Below are 25,141 nucleotides of genomic sequence, written 5' to 3' on the forward strand. Positions count from 1 at the left end.
AAGCAGTGGATCTTAGCCTGTGAGTTTCAACCCCTTTTGGGGGTCAAATGCCCCTTTCACAGGGGTCGCTTAAGACCATAGGAAAACAGATCATTTAATATTACAATTCATAACTGTAGCAAAATTACATTATGAAGTAGCAATGAAAATAATTTTATGGTTAGAAGTTCTCTCATTAGCTGTGTTGTTCCCCTTGGGCAAATTTCATAGCGACTCTGTTTTTATCTGTTAAGCGAGCTGCCTCTAAGGGACAGAAGTCCCATAAGTGCAGAAGCCGGAAAGCCTGGCCAATAGATTGACTCTTCTGGCCAGTTAACATTTATAACCACAAATGTGTTTGCATATTTGTGCCAACAGACTACCCTTCTGTGCCTTGATAGAAACCTCACATTGTTGACCCACCTTTTCCTTTATGGGAACCCATTATGTGCTTGGCCCACGGTTGTGCTTTTGATTCAGTAGACTGTCATGACAGGTAGGTCACATGCTGTGCCAGGTCCAGGAATATGAGGAGCACAGGGTCTGTTCTTTATTTCTTGGGAAGAGACGAGGAAATGAAGCACAAAGGTTGAGCCTTAAGCCTAAAACATACTGACGGTTAGGACATTAGTTCTAGAGGTGGGGATCATGGGAGGTCTGTTTTGGAGAGAAGATATACCCTATCCTACCCAAGGCCATGCTTCCACCATTTCCAAGGAAAACTGGCCATTCCTGAATTCCTCCTCCTCGAGAAACAACCTTCACAACCGCACACCCCCACAAATCCCATGCAGTCCATTCTTGGCCCCTTTCCCGCTCAGAATTAATTCACCCATCATCTTTGCAGTTGTCCCTGCTGTTCAACTAATGATTAGTTACTAATCCATGTTAATCTGCTCTTTTTTAAAAAAAAAAAGTCAGGGGAACAAATGTTTCATTGTATGATCAGCTCTTAGGGTATGCGGCATGCATGGATTTCAAACTCATGCAGAGTGCTTAAGATTTCTAGTCACCGGCCAGGGGAACTTAAGGTCCAGCAAACATGTAGCCAGGATAGAAACAGCTTTTGTGAACATCTTTAGGAGGTTGGGATGAACCTGGACCTATATAAGGGAATCCCTGGATCCTGACTAGATGTCTTAGCCACGATGCTATTTCACAAGGACTCCATCCTTCCCGTGAGGTTGAGCAGGCCCCTTTCAGTGAAGTATTTTGGAATCCTTGGAGGAGGAGCTCCAAAGGAAGGGGTATTGAATGTGCATAGTTCTTCTAAGGAGCACCTTTCCCTCTTCCATTTCTGTGCATGATTCTGCAGTGCTCCGGGGGACATTTGCTGGTAACGTTCTTAAAATAGAGATGTGGAAGCCAGTCTGTCAGGTAGAAGTGTGTGGGCGTTGAATCCCGTGACACTACACTGGGATGTGACTTATTTCGTCCCATCAGAGTGAATCCAATTGGAGGGGCCTAGGGAGTCCTAGGAGGGAGTATGTGATATGGCCACACAGCCTAACCGCCCCCTAATCCCAAGAGGACCTTTATCCCATTTCGGTCCTTGACCTTGGCTGCCTTTCTGATTCTAGGCATCTGGAAGACAATCAGGTCAGCGTCATCGAGAGAGGCGCCTTCCAGGATCTGAAGCAGCTGGAGCGATTGTAAGTCAAACACAACCTGGTGTCCAAAAAAAAAAAAAAAAAAAAAAAAAAAAAAACCATGTTTTCTGTATTCTGTTTTGTTTTGATTTGTAAATTGTTTTTGTGACCTTGGTAAAATCAACTCTCTACAATGTTCTTGAAGAAATATTTTCTACTACATTTAAAGTTGCTCTGAAGTACGTCACGTAGACACTGAGATCCATGCAAACTCTTAGGTTCTAGAGAAGATGGCGCCGGGGCCAGCATTCTGGGCTTGATTTCGTCCTCCTGGGCTGGAAGCCTCCATTGGTTTCTTTACACCAGGCCGCTGCTCCTAACCTGACCTCAGCTTCTCCCTTCCCAGGGGAGTGAGCTAATGGTACGGAAGATGGCAGCAGTTCCTCCCCTGCTCCTCAGGCTTCTCCTCCTGGGACTCTTCCTTGTTCTCCTGTGGGAGAGGAAGGATGGGCGAGTGGGCGCGGCCTTCCGCGTGCCCGCTCCCCAGAGCGCCAGCCTGTCTCAGGAAACCCACACGTTTCCACGGGAGAACGCGCTGCCACCGGCTTAAAATAGGCCGCTGTTCTGACTTGATCAGAGGGTGGGCAGCAAAAGACGTGGGGCTGGAGTTAGACGGGGTCTCCATTTATTCTGCCCATGAATGCCTTTGCAGAGAACTCTGGGGTCTTTTTTTTTTCCGATGAGGAAGGTTGCTTGGGTGGTTAAGTGGGCAGCTTCACCTTTGCTCACTTAATCACGGCTGACAGCTCGTAACATCTGGATATTTGCTTTCTTGCCCTCTGAGTGGGGATTGTCCCCAAGAGCACTTAGTCATGCCTGTGGGCGGCCTCTCATCCCCTGCCTCCCCCTGCAGCACCACTGCCCTGACATTTTCAGTACTGGGGGTTGGGCGAGCTTACCTGGAACACTGCTCTGCTTGGGCGTCCTGTTGCCAAAGCTCGCCTGATTCAGGACAAGTCTCGTTTACAGACTCGCTTGGGTGAAATGGACTGCCTGACCCGACTTCCTTGCTTTGTGAAGTGTCATCCTTTCCCCACCAGGTCATCATATCTGAGGCCACAGGGCAGTGGGGAAGGTCCCGGCCTCATGGGATTAACATCCTTTGTTTTCTCCTGGATCAAACTCCAGCATGGCTTTTGCTGTCACTGTTGTGAAATTGTGCTGTTTGTTTCTCGTAAGAGAAAAAATGTTATTAAAAATTACACTGCCTCTGTTTTACATTCCGACTTTTTCAAGAATCCTGCAGTTGAAGTGCTCCCATTTTTGGACCAAAGACAACATAGAAGTGTTTGTTGAACCTCGTTCCTCTGTGTGAAATAGTCAACATTTACATAGAAAAATAAACACACGGTCCAGTGTGGAGAAACTCCCTCTTGCCTAGTTTTCTGATTAGCAGGGTAAATAAATTGTTAATTTGTTAATTTCATGGTTGTTGGGGGGGATTAGTGAGTGCTTCAGGGACACCAGGAACTGTGTGTGTGTTTCACAAGCGATGGCTTCTTTTATTCTACCCTCTTTGCCAAATTACAACAAGCAACAACAGGCTATCATTACCCTCATTTTGCGGATGAAGAAACAAAAGCCCAGGGAGTTGAAGCCAAAGAGTTGTCAGGGCTGGGTAAGATTCCCAGTCACATCTGTCTGACATCAAAGGCCACGTCCTTTTCCTATTCCTGTGCCGCCGACACTAGATGAAGTGTGAGCTTAAGCAATGGCCCCACCAATAGCTTCTCTCATACCCATTTAAGTCCAGGGATGCTCAGGGAAATATTCTGGCAAAGGTGTCTTTGCTTTGGAGTGGTGAGCAAGGCCCAAACACCATGAGTGTCTGGGGAACTAAGGGATCACACTTGCTGAGCAAACCTGCCTCTTTGTGTGTTTTGGTATAGTAGTGGGGTAATGCTAGCTGCCGTCCTTGATAAACCTTCAAGTCTTAGGGACTTGGCACATGGAGATTCACTTCTAATTCCTACAAACACAATATGACTTTCCTGTTAGGGCTTCTCTTCCAAGTATAGACTCAGAGACAGGGTCCTTCCACACCTTGATGCTGCCTTCTTTATATCTTGGTTTGCAATGTGCTAATGTATCGAGTCAGTGAGGGGGCAAATGCCATGGAGCACTGGGTACAAGAGGTCACCATGTGAGACCTGGAAGAAGCGTATACCATCTCCATTCGTACAGCCTGTGACCAGTCATGCTCTATTAGTTAGTATGGCATACTATAGCTATAGGTAAATACAGTGAAGGCTGGCAAAAGTGACAGAATAGGTAGCCAGTCCGACTTGTCTTACAAGAGAGCTGGAGAATACTTGGGTGGGAAGATGGGAGGTATCTGTCATTTGATAGGCATCAGAGTCAGCAAGAAGGTAGACGTGAGTGTGTGTGTGTGTGAGTGTGTGTGTGTGTGTGAGACAGAGAGAGAGGAGAGTCTCTGTGTGTGCATGTGTGAGTGTATTTGTATGTGTATGCACACGTGTGTGTGTGAGAGAGAGAAGAGTAATTGTGTGTGCATGTGTATGAGGCATGTGTATATATGCATGCATGTGAGAGAGAGAAAGAGAGAGGGAGAGAGGAAAGTCTGTATGTGTGCATGTATATGTGAGAAAAAGAGTGTGTGTGCATGAGTGACTGTTGGTATGTGTGTGCACGTGTGCATGTGTGTGCATGAGAGAAGAGTATGTGTGTGCATGTATGTGTGAAAAAGAGAGTGTGTATGCTTCTGTGTGTGTGTGTGTGAGAGAGAGAGAGAGAGAGAGAGAGAGGAAAGTCTGTGTGTGTCCAGGTAAGAGAGAGCAAAGGAGAAAGAGAAAGGGATGAATCCTCTCTGTTGTTAATCTGCTTCCTATTCAGGCAGTCTGCTTTCAGTCACACTGAGTGACATGACCTAGGAAAGTGTAATATATTTGCTATTAACCACTGAAGAAGTAGATGGTGGCTGTGCCATCTGTAGCACAGTTCAGGGTCCTCTAACCTGTGTCTCTGTGTTACATAATAGAATTTTTTATTGGTTCTGTTCTAAAACAGCCTAAAAAGTAAATGGAGTTGGATAATTTCCATTCTGAGTGTTTTATTCTTGGCTTATTCTCGTAGGGGCTCACTGGGAAAGAGAAGGTAAGTCTTACATTTCAAGTCTTGGAATTCTTCTGTTCTTCCACGAAAGGACCCCAGACTCAGTTAGGTGTCACTCTGTGTTTGATCATTTCCCAATGCAATAAAAAGACATGGAACTGGGTACTTTAAAAAGTTGATTGATTTACAGTTTTGGAGGCTAACAACATAAAATTGGGTGACCCCACCAGTTGGGCCTCAGGTGAAGGCCTCATGAATGGTGTTGCATCATGGTGAATGGCATCATAGTGGGAGCTTACATGAGGAGAGCTGATTCCTGGAGATCCAAAGCCTCCAAAGAGAGCAGGAGAGCCCAGGTTTGCTCTTTTTTTCTTTCCTAAAAACTTGGTATCAAGAGAACAGAGAAGGTCCTTTCCCATGCTACTGTCAGTCTCTTATAGAAGCCATGCCCCCAAGCATAATTACCTCCCACTTGGCCCCGCCTTTTAAAGGTTCCACAACCTGTTAATCCTGCCACATTTAGGACGAGACTGTAGACATATGCCACTCACATGCCTTCCTGTGATGGTGGCTCATCCTCATTTCTGTCATAAAGCATTGGACATCATCTCTTCACTTCCACGTTTTAAATTGTTTCTCTTCTGAACAGCGATTCCACTGGGAATCACTTAGCTCCTCCTGGTCTCAAAGAGCTTAACAAGAAAAGAGTATAGGCACTTCAGAGTTATTTACTAAAAATACTTCAAGTTTTATTTTATACCAGTAGATCTGAGCTGGAGCTGAGATTTTCCCCTGAGGATTCTTGGCCATATCTGGAAACATTTTTGACTTTTATAACTAGGGAATGCTAACTAATGGGTAGAAGCCACTCTGAAAAACCTGAAATACCCAGGACATTCCCCCAAGAAAGAGTTCTCTCTCCCCAGTTCTCACTGGTGCCAAACCTGAGGAGCCCTCAAGCCCGGATAGGTGTAGTGGCAGATGCTTCACAAGGGCCGAGCCATTTACACGGGGTGGGGGGGGTGGGGCCATGAGGTCCCAATTAGCACGACTTTGGGATGACAAGACATGAAACTCAGACCCCTGCTGTGAACCATTGTTCCCACTGTGTTTATGCAAAATCTCCTTTAGACGAGGAGTTCTGTCCAGAAAGTTCTAGAAGTGTGAAGCTTGGTGAAACCAGAGAGGGGAAACGGATGGAAAGGCTCTACCCCCAAGTCTCCTCAAAGAGTCCCCGTCATGAATGAGGTGGACATGCCGTGGGTTAATCCAGATTTAAGGGACTTAGGATGGCAGCAGCGGCACAGTAGCTGGAAGAATTAAAATCATCAGAGATGTTTTAGTCACCCACAAAGTGGGTAACGGTGTTAATGTTCATTGCCTTATTAAATCAAGGATGCTTGCCCTAATCAGCGGTGTATTCTCTGCACAGCACGGCATAGAATGCAGTAGCCAAGGCAGGGGAGAGGGGCAGGCATGTGGTAAGACCCATGCTCAATACAAATGAGGAATAAAGGGGGAAAGCACCAGAGAAGCAATGGGGCCAGAAGACTGATAGTAAGGTGCGGCATGCAAATGCAGATGTAAGGTGGCTGCACACAGATGGCCAAGCCAGCAATTAAAACAGGCAGAGTGGCAGAGTAGACCTAAAAAATGCACAATACTTATGTCCTTTAAACATGTTTATTATTTTTAATTCTGTATATGTGTGCGTGGGGGGGGTCTGTGTATGTTTGTGTGTGTGTGTGTGTGTGTGCGCGTGCGTGCGCGTGCACATCTGGGCACACGAGTTGCAAGCGTCGGTGTCCCCAGAAGCTGGAGGTAGAGGCCATTGAGAGTAACCTGATGAAGGTGCTGGGAGTTGACCTCAGGTCTCCTGCAAGAGCTCCCAATCACTGAGCTGTCTCTCCCATACCCCAGTACTTATGTGAGCTTTCTAAAAATAAAATTAGACATAAAGATGGGGAGAGGCTGGAAAACAAAAATGAAGGAAGCAGCGCTTAAAAAACACCAAATGAGTGCGCGGAATACAACGGTGTTCTTGTAAGACAGAAACATCACTGGGTAGAAAGCAGGATATTTCATACCGAAGAAGTAGTAACTGAAACGAATACATACAGCAAGTCCGTGTGTGGCTAAAACCACAGCCTGGAAACATGTAAGGCAGATATCGACAGTACCAAAGGAATAAACAAGCCCATTAATAAGTTTACCTCTCCTTAATTAAGAAACAAAGCGGGCAGAGTTATTAGCACACAAATATTTTAATAACAGTTTTCATGAGCCCGGTCTAATTGGTGTGCAGAGAACACTGCAGGAACAACTGTAAAATATTCTTTGCAAGCACGTGCGAGACTGTTACACACTTGATTAGAATGCAGGCCTCAACTGGAGAAGTAAATCACGAGTAGTGCACATCCCTAGCATATGCAAGGCACTGAGTTTAGCCCTCAGTATAGCAGAGGTGGGGGAAGAAGGTAGGGAGAGAGCAAAGGTAGAGGGGGATAAAAGGAGAGAGAATAGGGGGGAGGGGTGAAGGAGAGGACAGGAGTGGGGAGGCAGGCTCGCCAAGTATAAGAGGACTGAAGTCTTGGGTACCATGTCCTCTAGCAACAGAAATAATTTTTAAAACTCAGTAATATGTAGGCAGACCATTTCAAAATATTTGTAAATTGTGTCGTATATTTATAAATAACCTCAGAGTCAGAGAAGATGCTCCCATGGGATTAGGCCACGTATCTCCTGAGTGTTAATAAGAACATGATAGTTCTGAATACAAATTCTGCCCTAATTTGCCAGGTCCTCCCTGCCACAGTGGACCGACACCTCTGACACCAGAGGCTCATAAGTAGTCCCACAGAGTGTGTACATTAGGGACATAGTCACAGCCACACAAAAAGTGTCAAACACAGTGGTGGCTCCAAGAAAAACCGTTGCTCCACACCCTATTTCCATTGCCTCCCAGAACAACTCCAAAGGGATTGCAGCAAGATGGCGGACAAAGACTTGCTGCACTTTGGTCTCCCCACTCCAGGAAAGACTTGGTATTATAGTGATAGTTTTTGAAATATTAAACCAACAGAGAGGGGAAGAGAACTTCTTGAATGTTCCAGAAGCTACTGGAGGAGTCAGATCTTAGAAACCCAAAAAACAAAAACAAACAAACAACAACAACAACAATAAAAAAACAGGGCTGAACTTGAGAGGTTTGTTGGTGTGAGGTATCTTTCCTTGCCTTTTCTCCTAAAGCTTCAGGGAAATTTATACCACTTGAGAAAGGAGCAAGCTAGTGTGATGTAATGGCAGATACCTTTACTCCCAGCATTTGAGAGGCAGAGCCAGCCTGCTCTACCTAGAGAATTCCAAGCCTGCGTAGTGGAGGGGAGCGGAGGGAGGAAGCATCGAGAAGTAAGATTAATACTGAACTTTTTGCAAAGCTGTTTTAATTGGAAAGATACAAAGAATGCCAGCCACAGTAAACCTCCCTAGAAACAATGAAACTACACAGAAAACATCTATAAAGAAAACAAGTACATTTAGACAACTGTTGAAGACTAGCCTTAAGAATTTTCAGAACCTAAAAATCATTGGATAATATAACCAGAATTTTTTAAAAGTCAGAGGAGGCATGACTGGCAAGAAGCAAGATTTGGGAGGAGGGACGAGGAACTCACAAAGACATTTAGGAACAAAAGAAGCATTTCAGAATGAATACTGCCAATACGGAATGAAGAAGAACAGCTGTCTGGAATGACAGTACCCAGTTCCATGCCTTACTACAAAGCTACAATAATCAAGACAAGATGAGAACGGGGAAATAATTCAGCACAAGCCAATCGGGTAGCCCAGGAATCAACTTGTTTTTGATGACGTTTCAAAGTTCAGTGGAGAGAGAAAGAAGTCTTTTCAATAAATGGCGCTAGGAAAATAAAAATAACCATATGCAGAAAAACAAACCATCCAAACGTTTGTGTCTTACACTGGAGGAAGGTTTAGAGTTTACTCTGTTGACTTTTCTTACCTTAGTCTCACCTGCTCTCTTAAGCCTCCATCCATCCTATTCAGAGTAGGAATGATTGTTCTTTGAAAACGTGGATTGGAAAGATGTAACTTTGTTGCTGTTGGTTCTTTTGTTTGTTTGTTTTTTCAATTTTATCCAACAGCTACATTGCTTTGAGTCTCAGAAGAGACAAGGGACTTTGAAACAATGTTGGTTGGTAGTGTTAAAGGCTATGGGAACGTTTGAAGTTGGCTGATGTAGTTTACGTTGGAATTGACTGTGACCCATGGGGTTAGGAGGAGTGTGTAATAATTTGAGTGGGGAATGTTCCTCGTGGCATATCGTGGTTGAAAACGTGGTTCCCAGTGGTATCGCTGTTTTCGGGGGAACAGTGGAACCTTTACAAGGTGTGGCCCAACAGGAAGAAGTGGCAAAAGATATATGTCTCAGTGGCTATAGCCTGGTGTACATCTATCTCAAACCTATCTCTCCCTGTCTGCTGAGGCCTGAGCAAGCCTTATGCTCTTGCTGCCACAGTCAGAGGCATTCCCACTTCCCTGCTGTCTTCACCACTACTGACTGTACCCTCAAATTGTGAGTGAAGATAATTCCTTTATCCTTGTAACATCTAGTAAGGAATTAGCTTTCTAGCCTTCACTCCAAAAGAAAGACATGGAAGGATCAAACAAGTTTCTTCCAAAGAAAACATCGAAGGTATAACCATTTTGGAAGACAGTTTAGTAGTTCCGTACAAAGCTAAATACTGTCTTATTATATAGTCCAGGTCAGGAGTTGCTAGGGTCCTGGGGGAAGAGGAGGAAGTGAGGGTTGAATACAGAGAGCATAAGAACACTGGTTGGCTGTGCGAAGTGTTGCTGTATGACTCTGAAATGGTGAGTCTGGCTGGGGCCTTTGTCAGACCCATAAACTTTAGGGCACAAGGAGCAAACTTTAATGAATGCCAATTTAAAAAAAAAATCACTGTGGGAATTGACGGCAGGCCTGATGAATGCGTGTATCAACCACATTGAAAGTGATGGACTAAGATGCTGATGTAGGTAGCTTGAAAATGGATGGAATCTGTAAGATTGAAGCCGAAAGGAGCCACAAAAAAGAGCTGTGCTTTAGTTGATAAATTTGTTTCCCATGGGACACAAATTAATAATTTATAAACCACTAGGCGAGTATGCTGGGAATGAATGATGAATGTTAGATGGGGAGGACGTGTGTCTTGCTGTTGAAATATATGGTCTGAGACAAACTATGGAGAATTTTAGGATGAACCTTTAGTCAATGGGATAGATTTGGGGACATAGGTATGAACTCGTGATTAACCTAATGTATGGATCTCCAGTTAATATCATTGAATTTACATGAAATGGCTATTGAATGTGTCTCCATAGGAGTTCGCATATAAGGTTTTTGTCAGCAAGGGATATAAGAGCATTAACGGCGTAGTGGAAATGAGTATGCCTCCATCTTGGATCTCGGTGTGTGATGCTAGTCTCAATGGGATTAATGACCCTAAGAGAAAAGGTTTATTCTGGGACTGGAGCATGATATGAATTGTACTGTAAAGGACATGCTTGGGACAAAAAAAAAATAGAACAAAAGGGACAATAGATTGAATTCAGTATTTCAAAATATCTAATAGAAAGGAATTTAAGTACCCCAACACAAATGTCTGCAATAGTAGATGTGCTACTCACCCTGATCTAATCTAATGTTGTATACATGTGCTAATTAGCATCATGCTATACTTAACAACATGCATAACTCCTGTGTGTACACACACACACACACACACACACACACACACACACACTGCTCTACAGACATGGGGTATATCAAAAGGAGGCATGAACACACTGAAAGACCTCTTAATTATCAAAGCTTATATTACTAAAACAGCACAATAAATGAATTAATATTAAATTGTAACCTAAATATAAATTAATTTTGTGTGTTTTTGAGATATTGGTAAGAAGAGAAACCTATATAGAGTTCTAAATTATCTGCTTGGGATTAGAGAGATGATTGAGTGGTTAAGACCACTAGCTGCTCTTCCAGAGGTCCTGACTTAAATTCCTGTATCCTTATATCCATTTATGATCAGATCTGGTGCCTGTCGTGGAGGTATACATCCAAACAGAGCACATATATGCTGTAGGCTTATATTTTTTTAAAACCTACTTTAATAAGGGTTTTAAAACTCTTTAACCTCCTTTCTAGCCCACCACCCACCAGAGTTAGTAGAAGGGAAAGGTTAATATGGCAAAGGGGGTATGTGGATCTTTTTAGAAATAGTTATTTCGGGGGTTGGGGATTTACCTCAGTGGTAGAGCGCTTGCCTAGGAAGCACAAGGCCCTGGGTTCAGTCCCCAGCTCCGAAAAAAAAGAACCAAAAAAAAAAAAAAAAAAAAGAAATAGTTATTTGGGATGATTCCAATCTTCATTGTCAGGAAGTTCGGTTCACAGAAATCAGCAGAGGTAGCTCGATCCACTGGCAAACACTGTGAATGAATCAGCAACAGCAGTTCAATCCAGAAGAATCTGCAAGGCTCTGCCAATAGACTGGATTCCTCAGAAGCAACAAGAAGCTGGTAGAATATCACAAATATCATGAAAAGTTCTTTGGTGTGTTTCTCTTTCCAAAGTCACAGCAAGCAATGATCAGAGAAGAAGGCCAGAGTATCATCACCAAAGACCAGCATCAGCAAAGTCCAACGAAGACCAGCAAAAAGTGTCAAGCCAAACCAATGCCAGAATGCCATACACTGTCTGTTGGATTACACTTACATACTCTCCAAACATAACATGTCCTCTCCAGGGTCTGCTCTAGCAAAACATCGCATGCCCTTTCACCAGGCAACTTCCAGAAAAACACCATGCGTCTGCTTCAGCAAAACATCCTCTCATAAGACAGTTTCCAGAACATCCCATGACACAACTGAGTCTCCAAAGAAACCAAAAACTTTTACTTCCATATGCATAAATAAATAAATAAATAAATAAATAAATAAATAAATAAATATATTTACATCTATATATATGTATGTGTATATATATTTTAAAGAGTGGCTAAATTATCTGCTTTATAGATTCTCTACCCTGTGTAAGGTTTACCAGATATCCGCATTGCACAGCTATGGGGTTGTTACGACTTTCACTAAACAACAGCATATGGAAGAGTATTCATTAACTACAGAGAGGAAATCTGACACATCCTGTCTCACCCCAATAATTTAAGATTAGTATCAGCAGTGACAAGTCATCTTGATAGTTTGTGCCTTTATATGGAGTGAAGAGACTAAAACTGTATTTGTGGTCTTTTTTCTTAAAATCTATTATCTTATTTTAAAAACGTAAACTCCATCGAAATTTAATAAAGGACCTTTTCAAAACACTCGAATGCTATGTTTGGATAAGTGATCCTCACAGAGCTTTGTATTAAGATTCGCCTCCCAGGTTATCCCTCCTGGGAGATGATGGACATTTTGGAGGTGGAACCTCATAAGAGGCCTTGGGATCTTATGGGAGATGCTCAAAAAGCCCTTCGAATCACAGTTCCTCTCTCTCTTTACTCTCTGACTCAGGAGGTGATTGGCTTGCTTTCCTGCAATGCTGCACCTGTTGTGTTTTTAAAAAGCCAAGTATATGTTTTGTAGAGCATGGTATGGTGAGGTGGGAGGTGTGGCTCCTCTGGCCCATGCTGGGGCATCCCTTTCCCCTGAGGTACCAGCCTTATGAAGGGTATAGTGTAGACTGAGAAGGGAGTAAGGAAGTAGAGGCAGAGAAAGACAGACCGAAAGAGTAGGAGAGAGAGGTGGGAGACAGAGACAGAGAGACAGAAACAGAGACACACAGAGAGATAGAAACAGAGACAGAGAGAAAGAGAAGAGGAGAGGCTGGCCACATGGGGAGAGAGAGAGGAGAGGGAGAAGGGGATCAGGGTAAGAAGAAAATCATAGAGAAGGGGGGGGAGAGAGAGAGAGAGAGAGAGAGAGGGGTGAGGGCTGAACAAACCCTTTTATGGCAAGCCAGACCTACCTGGCTATTGCTAGGTAACCATTGGGCAGAGCCTAGAAGGAATGCTAACAGCACCCTTGTCAGAAGCCCAAAACAGTGGGACCACTCTACCCAGAACTGTGAACTCTGGACTGTGATGCAGTGTAACCTTTTCTGTTCATCGTTACTTATCTCAGACTCTTTGCTGTAGCGATAGTAGACTAATAGAACCAGATTCAAAAATGGCACAATTATCAAAAAGGAGAGGAGAGAATTTGTCACAGTCAAAGGCAGCTCAGAGGCAAGGGGCGACATGAATGTCGGGTCTCAGACAGAATCCTGAAACATAATAAAAGGCACGAGGACAAACTAAGGATATATGGGAGAAAAAAAAAACCCTATGGACTTCAGTGAATAGTGTATTCATGGTCACTAACGATGTTAAATGCACTACTCTTAATCTCTTTTATAAGCGCTTTTATATATCATCATTGCTAGGAGAAATAAGGAGGGGAACATAAGGAACTCTTGGTACGGATTTCCCAACATAGTATGCAGGTCCGTATCTTATTTTCATAACTAAAATGTATCTTTTAAAAGCTGACCCTACCAAACTGTGCTGGAATTGTAGATATGTGGACAGAAGGAATAATTTATTAATGTGAATCTGGGGATTCAAGTCAGAGACATTTGCATGCCAAGTGAGCACACTCTTACCACACCACTACGTTCACAACCCCAAACACGTGATTCTTAAAATTAGAACATGAATCTAGATAGAATTGAAGAACAAATAACTGTAATGAATGATTCTTAAGAAGAATTGAAGATAGAAGATATTTTTAAGTCCACAGGCAGTTACTGTAGAACTAAAAAGGCCTTTTAAAAAAAAATCACCCAATAGGGATGGAAGTTGGGTAGAGTTCTCCAAACACTTATAGAATGAATCTGAGGAAGAAAACTAAAATAACGAAACAGAAATAATAGCGTAGAGGATTACTATAATTCAAAAGAAGATTTCCGTAAATAGCAGATGGCTTGAAAGTCCGTCTTGAAAGGACACAATGTGCCTTGAAAGTCAAAACCAAGCACAGTCTAAGAAGATGAATGGATTTAAAAGAATTCCCTACACATCAGCCAGCTAGAGACCCGTAGTGGAAAGAAAACCAGATTTCCAGTATCTTTTCTAATGCCAAAACATTTTGCCAGGATATGATCGAGCAACTTTATTTAAGGAAATGCAATGTGAGCCATGGCCTGCCTGCTCAGCCATCTTGGCATTCCAGTTCAGTGGCTGCTAGCTAACGTGAAGAAAAAAAAATTCCAGACCAAGGGCACATGTCTCCCATATGGCACATCCTCAAGAGTCCCTGAGAGAAAAAGGTTCATTCAGCCAGAGCCCAAGGAATCCACTGAGACTGAGTCTCCATTCCCAGAGTGGTGGGGGGTGGGCAGGCTGTCATGTTTCATGGGGTGATATGCTATCTCTGTGGTTCCATGTGCTTACTTCCTTTTCCTACGTTGTGTTCTTATCTCAAAACGCCCAAGATTATTAACTTACAAAGAAGAAAGGTTTATCTTGGCTCACAGTTTGGGAAATTCCAATCCATGCTTGATTGATCCTGCTTATGGGTCCATAGCAAGGCCACATATCATAGCAGGAGAGTGTGGCAGACTAAAACTCCTTGTCACTTGTCGGGAAACAAAAAGGAAAGTGGGTGGGTGTGGGGATAGGAAGGGAGAGTTTATATCTTACAATGACCTTCAAGAGCAATTCTGAATGACCTTGAGTCCCAGCACTAGTCCTAACCTAAGGTTCTGCCACCTCCAGTAATGCCACCCTGGAGATCAGGAATTAGCATACAAGACTTGGCTGGACAGCCACTGTAGTGTAGACAGCATCTGATGGCTTTCTAAGAACCCGTTGTGTTGAGAGACACCAAACGGGAGAAATGTGGGTCTCTCCTTGTATGCAGTAGGCTACGATATGAAACACGAGTCAGCGTGTACTGGTTCAGAACTAGCAGTGTAATTCATCATATTTACAGGATAAATGAGAGAAGTCATCTCATTATCTTAGATAAAGAAAAATCCTTTAGTAGACTTCAGAATCAGTTTGTGACTTAAAAGCATTTGACCCACAAGGACAAAACAGAACTTTAAAAAAAAAAACAACAAAACCAAAGCAAGTGGCTAATGAGGAGATGTCATAAGCCTGTTTCCTAGAGGAAGCAGACTGTTTCCATTGTGATCTTCATTCTTGGTCCTAGTTATGGAAAAAAGAAAAGAAAACAAAACAAAACAAAAATCAGATGAAGGAAGGGAAGATGGGAGAGTGGGGGTTGGATGAAGAGAGAACATGGAGACAATCGTGTAACCCAGGAAAATAAGTGAATCACATCATGCCCAGAGGACATGACCACGCACACGGAACACGCAAAATAATCTGCAAGAAAATTTTCAGAATCGAAGTCAGTTCTGAAGCTCACAAAGTTAATGCCCTATAAAAAAATCAATGCAGTTTTCTATGTTTCTCCAACTGATAATTAAAGGACCTTAATATCATATTTGCAAGAGGGTCAGGAACATTAGCTGTCTGAGAACGGGTCTAATGAAAGATGTGCTGTATCTTTACAATATCTGCAGAATTAAAGGCGGCTGCTCTGTGTGAGCAGTGTTAGAGGCCTGAGGAAAGGAGCAGAGCACTTGGGAGTTCTCTCCCAATCAACAGCTCGATGGATCAGCACAGCCCCCCCCCACCCCCCCTGCAGCTGCCAGGAGACCATTGTGCAAATGGTTAAGATCATCCTAAACTTTGTATTGGAGTTGGAGACTAAGTGTAGAGTGGTGAGGGTTTTGGAAAAGATGGTGACTGAAGCAGTTAGAAATAACCATTTCTAGTGTCTAATAAGTTGTGTTGGAGAAGTCTGATATCCATAGGAAAAACTGTCTTGACAACCTGCCTCTTGCCATTCACAAAATCAGTTGTAAGTGGTCTGTAGATTTAGAGTTGAAGGCCAGAGTACTCTCCTCTAGAAAACAACAGGATACATTCATAGCCTTGAGGCACTTGATCCTTCCTAAGTAGGACACAGGGCACTGAACTTAAAGAATGAAGACTACACTTTGCTCACATCTTACTAAGTAACATTTGTTCATGTGTGCTACATTATTATGAAGCCAGGAAAAAAAAATTGTGTCACAGCGTAAATAGAGATATTGTAAGGAAAGATACTGTGAGTATCTTTGTAAGTAGAGATGTTGGTGATTGATAAAGGAGGTACATTGAGAATTTGTAAGATTACAAATCAATAAGGAGACACTTGGTCTGATAAAGAAAAGGACTAAACTTTGAAGATCAATCTGGAGTTTCTTAGGAAGCTGAAAATAACACTATCATATGACTCAGCCATGGCACTTCTGGGCACGTACCCAAGGGACTATATCCCCTATCCCGTGGATACCTGCTCATCTCCATTCACCGCTGCTCTATTCACAATCATGAGGAAAGGGAGGCGGCCTAGATGCCTAACAGCTAATGACTCGGTAACGAAGATGTGATGCACAATGGTATATTACTCAGCTTTACAGAACAAGGAAATTAGCAAGAAAATGGATGAAATTGGAAAAGAATAACCTGTTAGGTTGTACAGGCCCCAAAGCTGCATCTTCCCTCTCATATGAGGATCCTGGCCTCGACATTTTGGTATGGCATGTCTGACATAGAGCGTCTGTGCAAGACAGGAAATGAGGGAGGAGGCAGATTGATTGTAGGATGTAAGTAAAAAGAAAGCAAAGAGAGGGAATGCTGCGGATAGAAAGATTAAGTCAGGGAGAGAGGGGAGTTGGGGACATTAAGGTACAGGATGAGGGGAAGTATTAACTGGCATGCAGGGAGGGTGAAGAAACCATTTGGAGAGCAGAAGATGCCCACTAATGCAACAGTAACTTGGTATCAACTCACTTTGGAGTAGATTCAAGACCCACTCCGCATGGTCTCCATGGGGATATGAAGGGAACTAATGAGAGGGAGGGGGAGGCGAGGCAGTGGCTAAGAATTTTGAATATACAGGTCACACAAAGATATCCAATTTGTCAGCCACCAAACACAAAATTGTTTCATCTTCAGGGTATTGTGGATTAAACCACAGAGTGTGAGTCACTCCTGAGAGCGGCTAAAAGTTACAATCCTAGGTGTTGAGAAGTGACACTTTTGTTGCATCCTACTGTGGTGGTAATTGATACAGTTATTCTGGAATGCGACACTAACTCTGAATGTATACACAGTCCAACATCCTCCAGTTCTAGTCCTGAGCCTGCACCCCACAGTGTGGCATATGCAAGGGTGTTCAGATTAGTATTGCCTGTGATAGCCACGGGCCAGAAACAAGCCGGATGCTCACCAACTCTAGAGTAAATAGAGACCACGCTGCATTCCCTCAGTGAAGTCAGCTACTTGAAAGTGCATGCAAGGTCACACAGGACAGTACTGCTACCTGTCATGACAGAATGCGTTTTGGAAGCACGGTGACTTGAAAGCTATATAGAAAGTGACTCCATTGGAGTCGATTTAGAAATAGGTCAAAACTGATCTGTGGTAGGAAGTTAAGGACGTGGTTAGCCGTAGAGAGTGGTGGGTCAAAGGAGAATTAGGGTTTGGGGGTTGTGCACTTTACTCAACTAGAGGGGAGAGTTTGTGGATCTTCACTGCACAGATATTCTTCAGGCTGTACAGTTTTGATTGGCAAATTATATTCTTCAAAAATAACTTCAAAAGAAACTTAAGAAATAGAAAGACCAAACAATCAAACTCCATGAAATAAAACTTAGAGAGCGATCCAAACAGGGAGTGTTAACAGTATGGGGGAGTTGCCATTGACTTTAAGTGTGATTTGGTATTCTAAGTCCATAGAAGAACATTCTTAAGTTTTTTTGAAAGGAGTACTGTACTCCTTAGAGGTCCTTGTCCTCTATGCTATAGTTTGCATTAAAAATGGTTCAATAAAACTAGGCATACATAACAGAATGAAAATCATTATTGAAATCTAAGGGATGGATATGTAAATACTGATAACATTTTAACATGTATCCTTAAGTTTTTCCTTTAACCATCGCATCTTGTACAGAGAGAAAATTCTGGAGATCAGAAGTTAAAATAACTTGCCACGTGGGATTTGAATCCATGACTATTGGAAGCATGTGCTGGGAAAAGCAAACACAGGCTTCAGGAGCTGGAAGGAGACTGAGATACTGTATTATCCAATTTCCTCCTTTTACAGAAAAGGAAGCAGGCTAGAGAGGAATTTGACTTGCATGAAATTTTAATGCAGCATGCAGGGTTTGAAAATATGAGTTGCCTCGGTTTTTTGATGTTTTTCCAAAGAGCAGAAAAACCGTGGTGTGTTTAACCCTAACCAGAGCTCACAGCCACTCTTTAATTAGTTGTGATACAAATAGATTATGTATATTTAAATGCACATGGGTGGCCAATATATTCCTTCGTTACAGGACTGCGGGGCTTCTCTTCCTCCAGGTGGTGAGAGCCTGCTTGCCCCACCCACGCCAATGTATCTGATACTTCGCCATTGACCACTCAGGAGCCAGACACCAGCAGCCCATGCATGTGGCCTGTTTCTCATTTGTCCTCACTCAGTACCATGATTAGAGCCTGATCATTGTTGTTAAATCAGAATCACGAACAGGCTTTTCACTCCAGAAATTTATCGCCTTCATTGTCCGCACTTCAATTACCCCACGTTTACAAAGATTAGCCCCTTTGGGTGTGGTCTGTAAGCCACGCATCACTGAGGGTGGAGGCTTTTCAGTTGCTTTATTTTATTAGTCTTTATTTTTAAAAAAAAAAAAACTCAGTTTTGTAATAGACTCTCTCTTCAGCCCTTAGGAATTTTAAATTGGAAGGGAAGCCATATGACTGGGAAAATAGGAACATAAGTATTAAATTTAAGTGTAGTGATGGTAGTTAGGAGGATTACCTCAGTTTGGGGAATGCATATCATCAGCTTTAGGCATCAAGTGTTTTGATGTCTAAAAATCATTTCATAATGGCTCAGTAAAGAAAACAAATACAACAGAGGGAAAAACAATTGTCAAATCTAAATGGAGGGCATGCACATAATAAAATGCTTAAAATCTGGGGTGGGGAGAGATAGGTAGGGCATGAGGAAAGTGGCGGGCCTCACCCTGATACCCTCCTGATCCCTGAGTGGACCAGGATGATGAGGAAGAGGCTGTTGGAAGATTTCAAGCCTTCAGGTATCATCCAGAAGCTGTCTCTCTCCAGAACAAAGCAGAAACCCGGGGACAAGTTGTGGGAAAATTTTAAACATTGGGGATGGGGAGGAGAGAAGTACAGCGGTTCAGTGGGAGCGTGGGTCCTGGAGTTGCAGCCCGTACTCACTGGATGTTTGACCTCAGGCAAATTAACAGACCTTTCTGAGCCTTGGTGCCTTGTCTATAAAATACCCATATATCTATATCCCGTAGCTGGGAGAACTAGATGGTATCCATGGATAGCATTTAAAAGGTGTCTGGCTCATGGTAAATGCTTAAAAGCCTTTTGCTGTAGCCTCAGAGGCAGGGCCAGGGAAAAGAAGAAAGAGTGATTATATGTTTCTGAGAAATTGTAAGACAGAGATCTTCATCTAAGGGCATTTTCAAAGCATTTTCTAGCAATTTCCCTCTCAGGAAGGGCCCAGCGCAGCTCGTCCACCCCTAGAGAGGGGCAGCAGGCAGTGCTGTCATCCTGTGTATTCAACAGTTTACTTACATCAACCGAGCAGCCACTGTCCACTAAGGACTCCGTTAGCAGGACCCCATAGCCCACTAGGAAGGCAACTGTATGCTCACATACCTTTCAGCCTGGCAGACACCAAACCCTTGAGAGTGTATGTGAAGATGCCTGTGGGAGGACAGGAAGGCTTCAGAGTCAAGTAGGAACGTGTAGCCACTACCATCACGCAAAAGCTAATGCGTCTGAGGGCTTTCGGTAAAGGAAACGGTAAGAACTCCAGCTCACGCCTCTTTTCCAGAAGTTTCTGGACGTGTGCTGATTTGGTTAGGGTCTTTGTGATTGCTACCTAACTACTAGCATTTAACTACCAACGTTTTAAAAATTGACACGGACTCGAGAATTTGGGATTCATCTTCGTCTCAAGCTGAATAAAACTACGTTACTTCGCTTCTCATCCATGAAGTATCTGGGAGCTTTCTCAGGAGCCTGGGGGGGCCACCTGTGGTGCAAGGGAGTAGTGACCGTGACGTCCAATGGCCTTATTGTTATTTATGTTTTTCTCGAGATTTACTTCTTACATTTAGTATTCATGAGTGATTTGCCTGTATGTATCACACCCGTGCTGTGCCCACAGAGGCCAGAAGACCATACCGGATCCACTGGAACAAGAGTCATTCATGGGTCCGAACTGTTTGGAATTATCGCCTGTAGGACCCTCAACCCCCTCACTTTCTTACCTTCTCTTGGCTTCTATTTCCTCCTTCCCTTACATTCTTGCCGAGTGCAAATTGGTAAATGCTCCATTAAACCATTTTCAGAGGCCGTTAGAAGATTATCCACGTAGAGTACTCGCAATGATTGGCACGCATCTCTCCAGGAATTTGGCCTCCACTCCCATCGCCCTCCAAGGCCAAGTGTGATGAACAAGGAGAGAGAGAGAGAGAGAGAAATTTATTTGACTTAGAGGAGCAAATGGCTGCATTTTTTGTTGATTGACTTTTTTCCATCTCTGGGGCCAGAACTTCATGCCAAGTACACACCAGCTTGGCATCCCTGCCTTGTTCTCCCATCAAACGGTGACGAAACACATAGTTCTCCTCTAAAAGACATGAAGTCAGTGTACTCTGTCTCTGATAGGAGTGAAGGCGTTTCCAGAAAGCGTCCATCTGCTGGTCCACAGCAAGAGGGGACTAGATGGTGCACACTGTTATTTTTATCTTTGTCACTGTCTCCTGTGTACGGTCAGATGACCTAATGAAAGCTGGCCCCAGACCCTTCCCCTCAATATCTTCAATATGAAAATAGCTTTAAACTCATTGGTAGTGTGTGTGTGTGTGTGTGTGTGTGTGTGTGTGTGTGTGTGTGTGTGTGTATTATCTATATATATCTCCTATTTCCTTTACTAAGAATACCTGAAGGATGTCTTCATGTTTTACATGTAGAATGCTTGTAGTATGGGCACCTATCAGCCAAGGTTTGAATTTCAAATGCTCTCTGTTTTGCCCAGTGTGTGTGTGTGTGTGTGTGTGTGTGTGTGTGTGTGTGTGTGTTCTCTAAGATGTGGATGTTTGGAATAAAAATGGTAATTGACCTTTAGCAACGGAGCTGGGAGAACTGCTGCTGTATATTATATGGCTGTGAGCTGGATTTTTAAATGTTTGATTAAGTTATTAAAGTGTTTTGCTTTGGCGTAATGCACTATAAATTCATGATTGCTGGCCAAAGCAGTTAGTCAGTGGAGAAGAATAAATTGTTTTGAGAGGTGCTGCTTCAAAAGCTGGATTTTTATTCTCTTGGAAAGATGGGGCTTTAAATAAATCACATAATACAAATGAGAATTTCCATAATTAAGATTCTAACTGGGGAGGTGTGGGGTGGGGGGTTGCCGCAAGCCTTCAGAGGAAGAAAATGAAGAAAGACACTCCAGGCTGTTTTAATATTCTTTTCTTTCTTTAATTTATATTTTGAGTGTTCTACTTCGTTTTGGGGTGCTTGGAAATGAAATAGCCTCAGACAAGAGCACGTGAAACGTATGTTGTTGAAGGCTGGTCTCTGAGACCGTGAGGGCTTCTGGGAGACAGAATCACTAAACAAGTTCAGAACGGCTCTTGCTTCAGAGGAGAGGGATCTTTGTCTCCCTGTCTCTCCCTCATTCCTTCTCCCCCTCCCCATTTCTTCCTCTCTCTACCTGTTTTGCTCTCCCCATCTCCCCCTCCCCCTTCCCTTCCCTTTCCCTCCCCCTTTTCCCCTTCCCCTCCCCTCTTCTCTTCCCCTCCCCTCCCCTCCCCCTTCCTTTTCCCTCCCCCTCCCCCTTTTCCCCTTCCCCCTTTCTTCTCTTCCCCTCCCCTCCCCTCCTCTTCCCCCCTCCCCCTCTCTCCCTTCTACTCTCTCATCCCCCACTTTATGTCTGAGGTTTCATGCTTGTCAAGCACTTCCAGACCCATTTTCACAGTCCCCACAGGACAGTCCTTACTCTTTTGTCACCTTGGACAGTTTTGGGGCCTTCGGTGTGTGTACATTATCCTGGTTGTCTTCAGGAAATCTTTTTTAAATGGCAGGGCCCCCTCTCTGGGAGAAATCTTTCTGGCCTCCATCTCCCTCCCCAAGAGTCTTCTAGCAGTTTCCTCAAAGCCTCACCTCACAACTTCTTCCCAGTACTGCCAGACGCATCTCCCAAGGAGCTCTTCCCCCCCCCCCCCCCCCCCGAGCTGGGGACCGAACCCAGGGCCTTGCGCTTCCTAGGCAAGCGCTCTACCACTGAGCTAAATACCCAACCCCCAAGGAGCTCTTAAATAAATAAAATGTAATTAAATTTGTGTGATCAGTCCTTACACTGCTCTATTTATTTGATATATGTACACACCGGAGAACTTTATACTGTAGTGTAGAAATGTGCCATTTATAGTGGGTTAAGTAGGGCAACTGTGGTCACGGGCCAGAAAGAAACATGCCATCAGTCTCTCCCCCGGGGACCTGAGCACTTCCTCAGACGTGATTCTCCAGGATCAAACGAGACAAAATTGGGACTGTTGTCCTTGGCGGAAGATCACAGCGCTCCCCGATAGTATTGGTAGAATGCTAGTTTTTGTTGGAGATTTGCATGGTAAACAGGAGTAGGCTGAGTCCTCGTATAACCTCCGCTGGATTTCAGATCCTCCAGCGGCCAAGGGAGAAGCCTGGGCAACGTCTTCATCATCCCATCTGCAGAGATGCATTCCAAATGCCTGGCAAAGCAAGGACCTGAGTTCATTCCTGTCATGCACATAGCACATAGGTTGCACCATCATTTCTGGTTATCAGATGTAAATGCTGTAATTTAGTAGAGGAGCTCGCCTCCTCAGCATGTACAGGTCAAGAAGGAACCGTTCAGCTATCTTCCAGCTCATAAGTACATGAAGCTGTGCTTCTTATGTGTGCCAGAAGCCAGCTAGGATATCTCTCAACATCTCTTGTCCCAGAAGCACTTCTCTGTCCTGGGACCTCCATACTTCCTGTTTAGCCATGGTCTTGTACATTTACTGGTGTCTGGGACAACCTTGTCCAAGTGAGTCCCCTCTTCTTTGACCAAAAAGTAGGGGTTCAGGAGAAATCATTAGTGGACCACTGCTGACCTGGGCTTCGCGTTCATGGACTTAAGTGTCCATAGAGGGTTGGTTCCAGGACCTCTGTGGATGCTAAGATCCACATATGCCCAAGTCCCTGAGATAGACTGGTGCAGTATTCATCTGAACTGTTACATCTTCTCTAGATTACTTATAATGCCAGTGCAATTGCAGTGACCTGTAAACAGATGCTATACTCTGCTGCTCATGGGAAAATGGCGAGAGAAGTGTCTGGACGTGGCTTAGCAAACTCTTACCTTTCTCCCCCAAGCATTTCTGTTCTAAATTTTGCTGACGTACTGACGTAGACTCTGTAGGCTCGAAAGACTGAATGCATCTTCTTGGGCATTCGTCCGCCTGTTGCACCACATAAAATGCCCTTCCAGCATCCCGTACTGTAAGATGTCTGAGGGAATCTAGGTCTAGGTTGTAGCCAAAAATTAAGGTAAACCTGTTCTGAGGGTGTAGATATCCTGAGACCTAACCACAGTCTGCTCTGTAGATGGGGACAGGGTGAGAAACGAAACTGAGGAGACCGTAGCTTCCATCTGGCCTGCGGAATAGAGGTTTCACCCTGGAATTCCGGAGATACCTTGTCCTTGTCAGCCATTGCATGTGGCGACCTGTGCACTGCCTGATTTTATTTCTCAATGCAAGTGAGATTGCCAGCATTCTACAGATGAGGAAACGGGGAAGAGGAGGTATCCACCAGTAGGGGAAAGTGCTTTAAAACCATGCTGCTTCTATATTGAAAGTAGGGCAGGGTTCAGCTCCCCCTCCTGAGGGATGTGTCCTGTCACTCCAAGGCAGGGAACTCTCCCTTGGGCAAGCCTGCTCGCCGCCCTTTGTTCACCGTTGCTCCATAAGAGCTCTGGTTTGCAACAGACCTGCACGCCAAGGCGTTCCAAGACTCCCAGCTTGGAGTGGCAAGTGGTAATTCAGAGTATGAGGTTAGAGGAAACTGCATTTTCAGAGCAGTGGGTGGGGCCACATGCGCCCTCTGGACTCCATGTGTCCATGTGTCCATCACCGTTGATGCCGTCCTCATCTCTGTCAGCAATTAATACCTGAAGGATAGCAGACTTCTCTTCCCTGACTGCTTCCACTCTGGCTTCTCCCCACCAGAGCTACAAAGTAGATTGCTTGAATCTCACCATCGGTTTCTTTAAGCTACCAGAGTCAGCTTCCCTTCCTGCCACGGTGTTCTGTGAGGGACCTGACTCTTGCCACCTCCAGCATTACTCTTCCTCACTCCGACTTGCCCTCTGTCAGGAGTTCTCACCCACAGTCCTCCCTTGCTGGTACCATCTGTCTTTCAGTGTTCTGCTTACCTCAGACTTACCTCAGAGAGGCCTTCCCTGACCTACCTGTGTCTCTCTCACACCCTTCTGAAATGGTGGGCCTCAGTATGCACCAGTCTTCCCCGCCCCCCGTTAGTGAAGTTGGATTGGAACTTGTCAACCTTGTTGGATATTCCTCATGGGAGGCCACTTAGTTGCACAATGTTAACATACCTGTGCTTACCCAGAACCTGCTTACATCAGTGCTGCTGGAGGTGAACCATGTCCCGCCTTGGAGTCTCAGTGAGAACATTAACCAGTTTGGCCAGACCACCAGGCCCTGTTGTTCTTATATCTCCATGTTAGAGAAGATTTGCTTACTTATCTTTTAGCTCACCCCTTCCTTACCCACCTTGGGGTGGGAATGAGACCTATATGTTTCTTCCTTATGACGCCATTCTCCTCTCACAGCGAGGCACAGCCACTGGTAAAGCATTTCTTTCAGGACAGTCTTGACTGCCCCGGGCTGTACTTAAAAAACCTGTCAGATAATAGGTGAGAGAATTTTGGGTGAAAGAGATGCCCAACAATGTCTTTCCTTAAACATCCTTGTAAGCAACATTTGCTACTGAGGCATTATTTATGCCAAATATAATAAGTGGATTTTAAGTGTTATTTTGTGTTTTAGTATTTACATTTTATGATTAAACCATTTGGAGCTAGGTAGGAAAAAAACATAGTAAATACAGCATGTCTTTATATTAGATAATAAACTGGGCAATCTGTTTCCATATAATATT

At 43.9% G+C, this 25,141-nt stretch overlaps 1 protein-coding gene across 1 annotated transcript in view; it reads left to right on the forward strand.

The window, feature by feature from the left end:
• Positions 1-25,141, forward strand: part of Slit3 (slit guidance ligand 3) — a 585,823-nt gene that overhangs the window by 54,459 nt on the left and 506,223 nt on the right. Inside the window, 1 exon segment of the mRNA NM_031321.1 lies at positions 1,560-1,631. Within this exon segment, the coding sequence (NP_112611.1) occupies positions 1,560-1,631 (72 nt within the window).

This window comes from Rattus norvegicus, chromosome 10 (assembly GCF_021556685.1).
Source record: "Rattus norvegicus strain SHRSP/BbbUtx chromosome 10, alternate assembly SHRSP_T2T, whole genome shotgun sequence".
NCBI classification, from domain to species: Eukaryota; Metazoa; Chordata; class Mammalia; order Rodentia; family Muridae; genus Rattus; species Rattus norvegicus.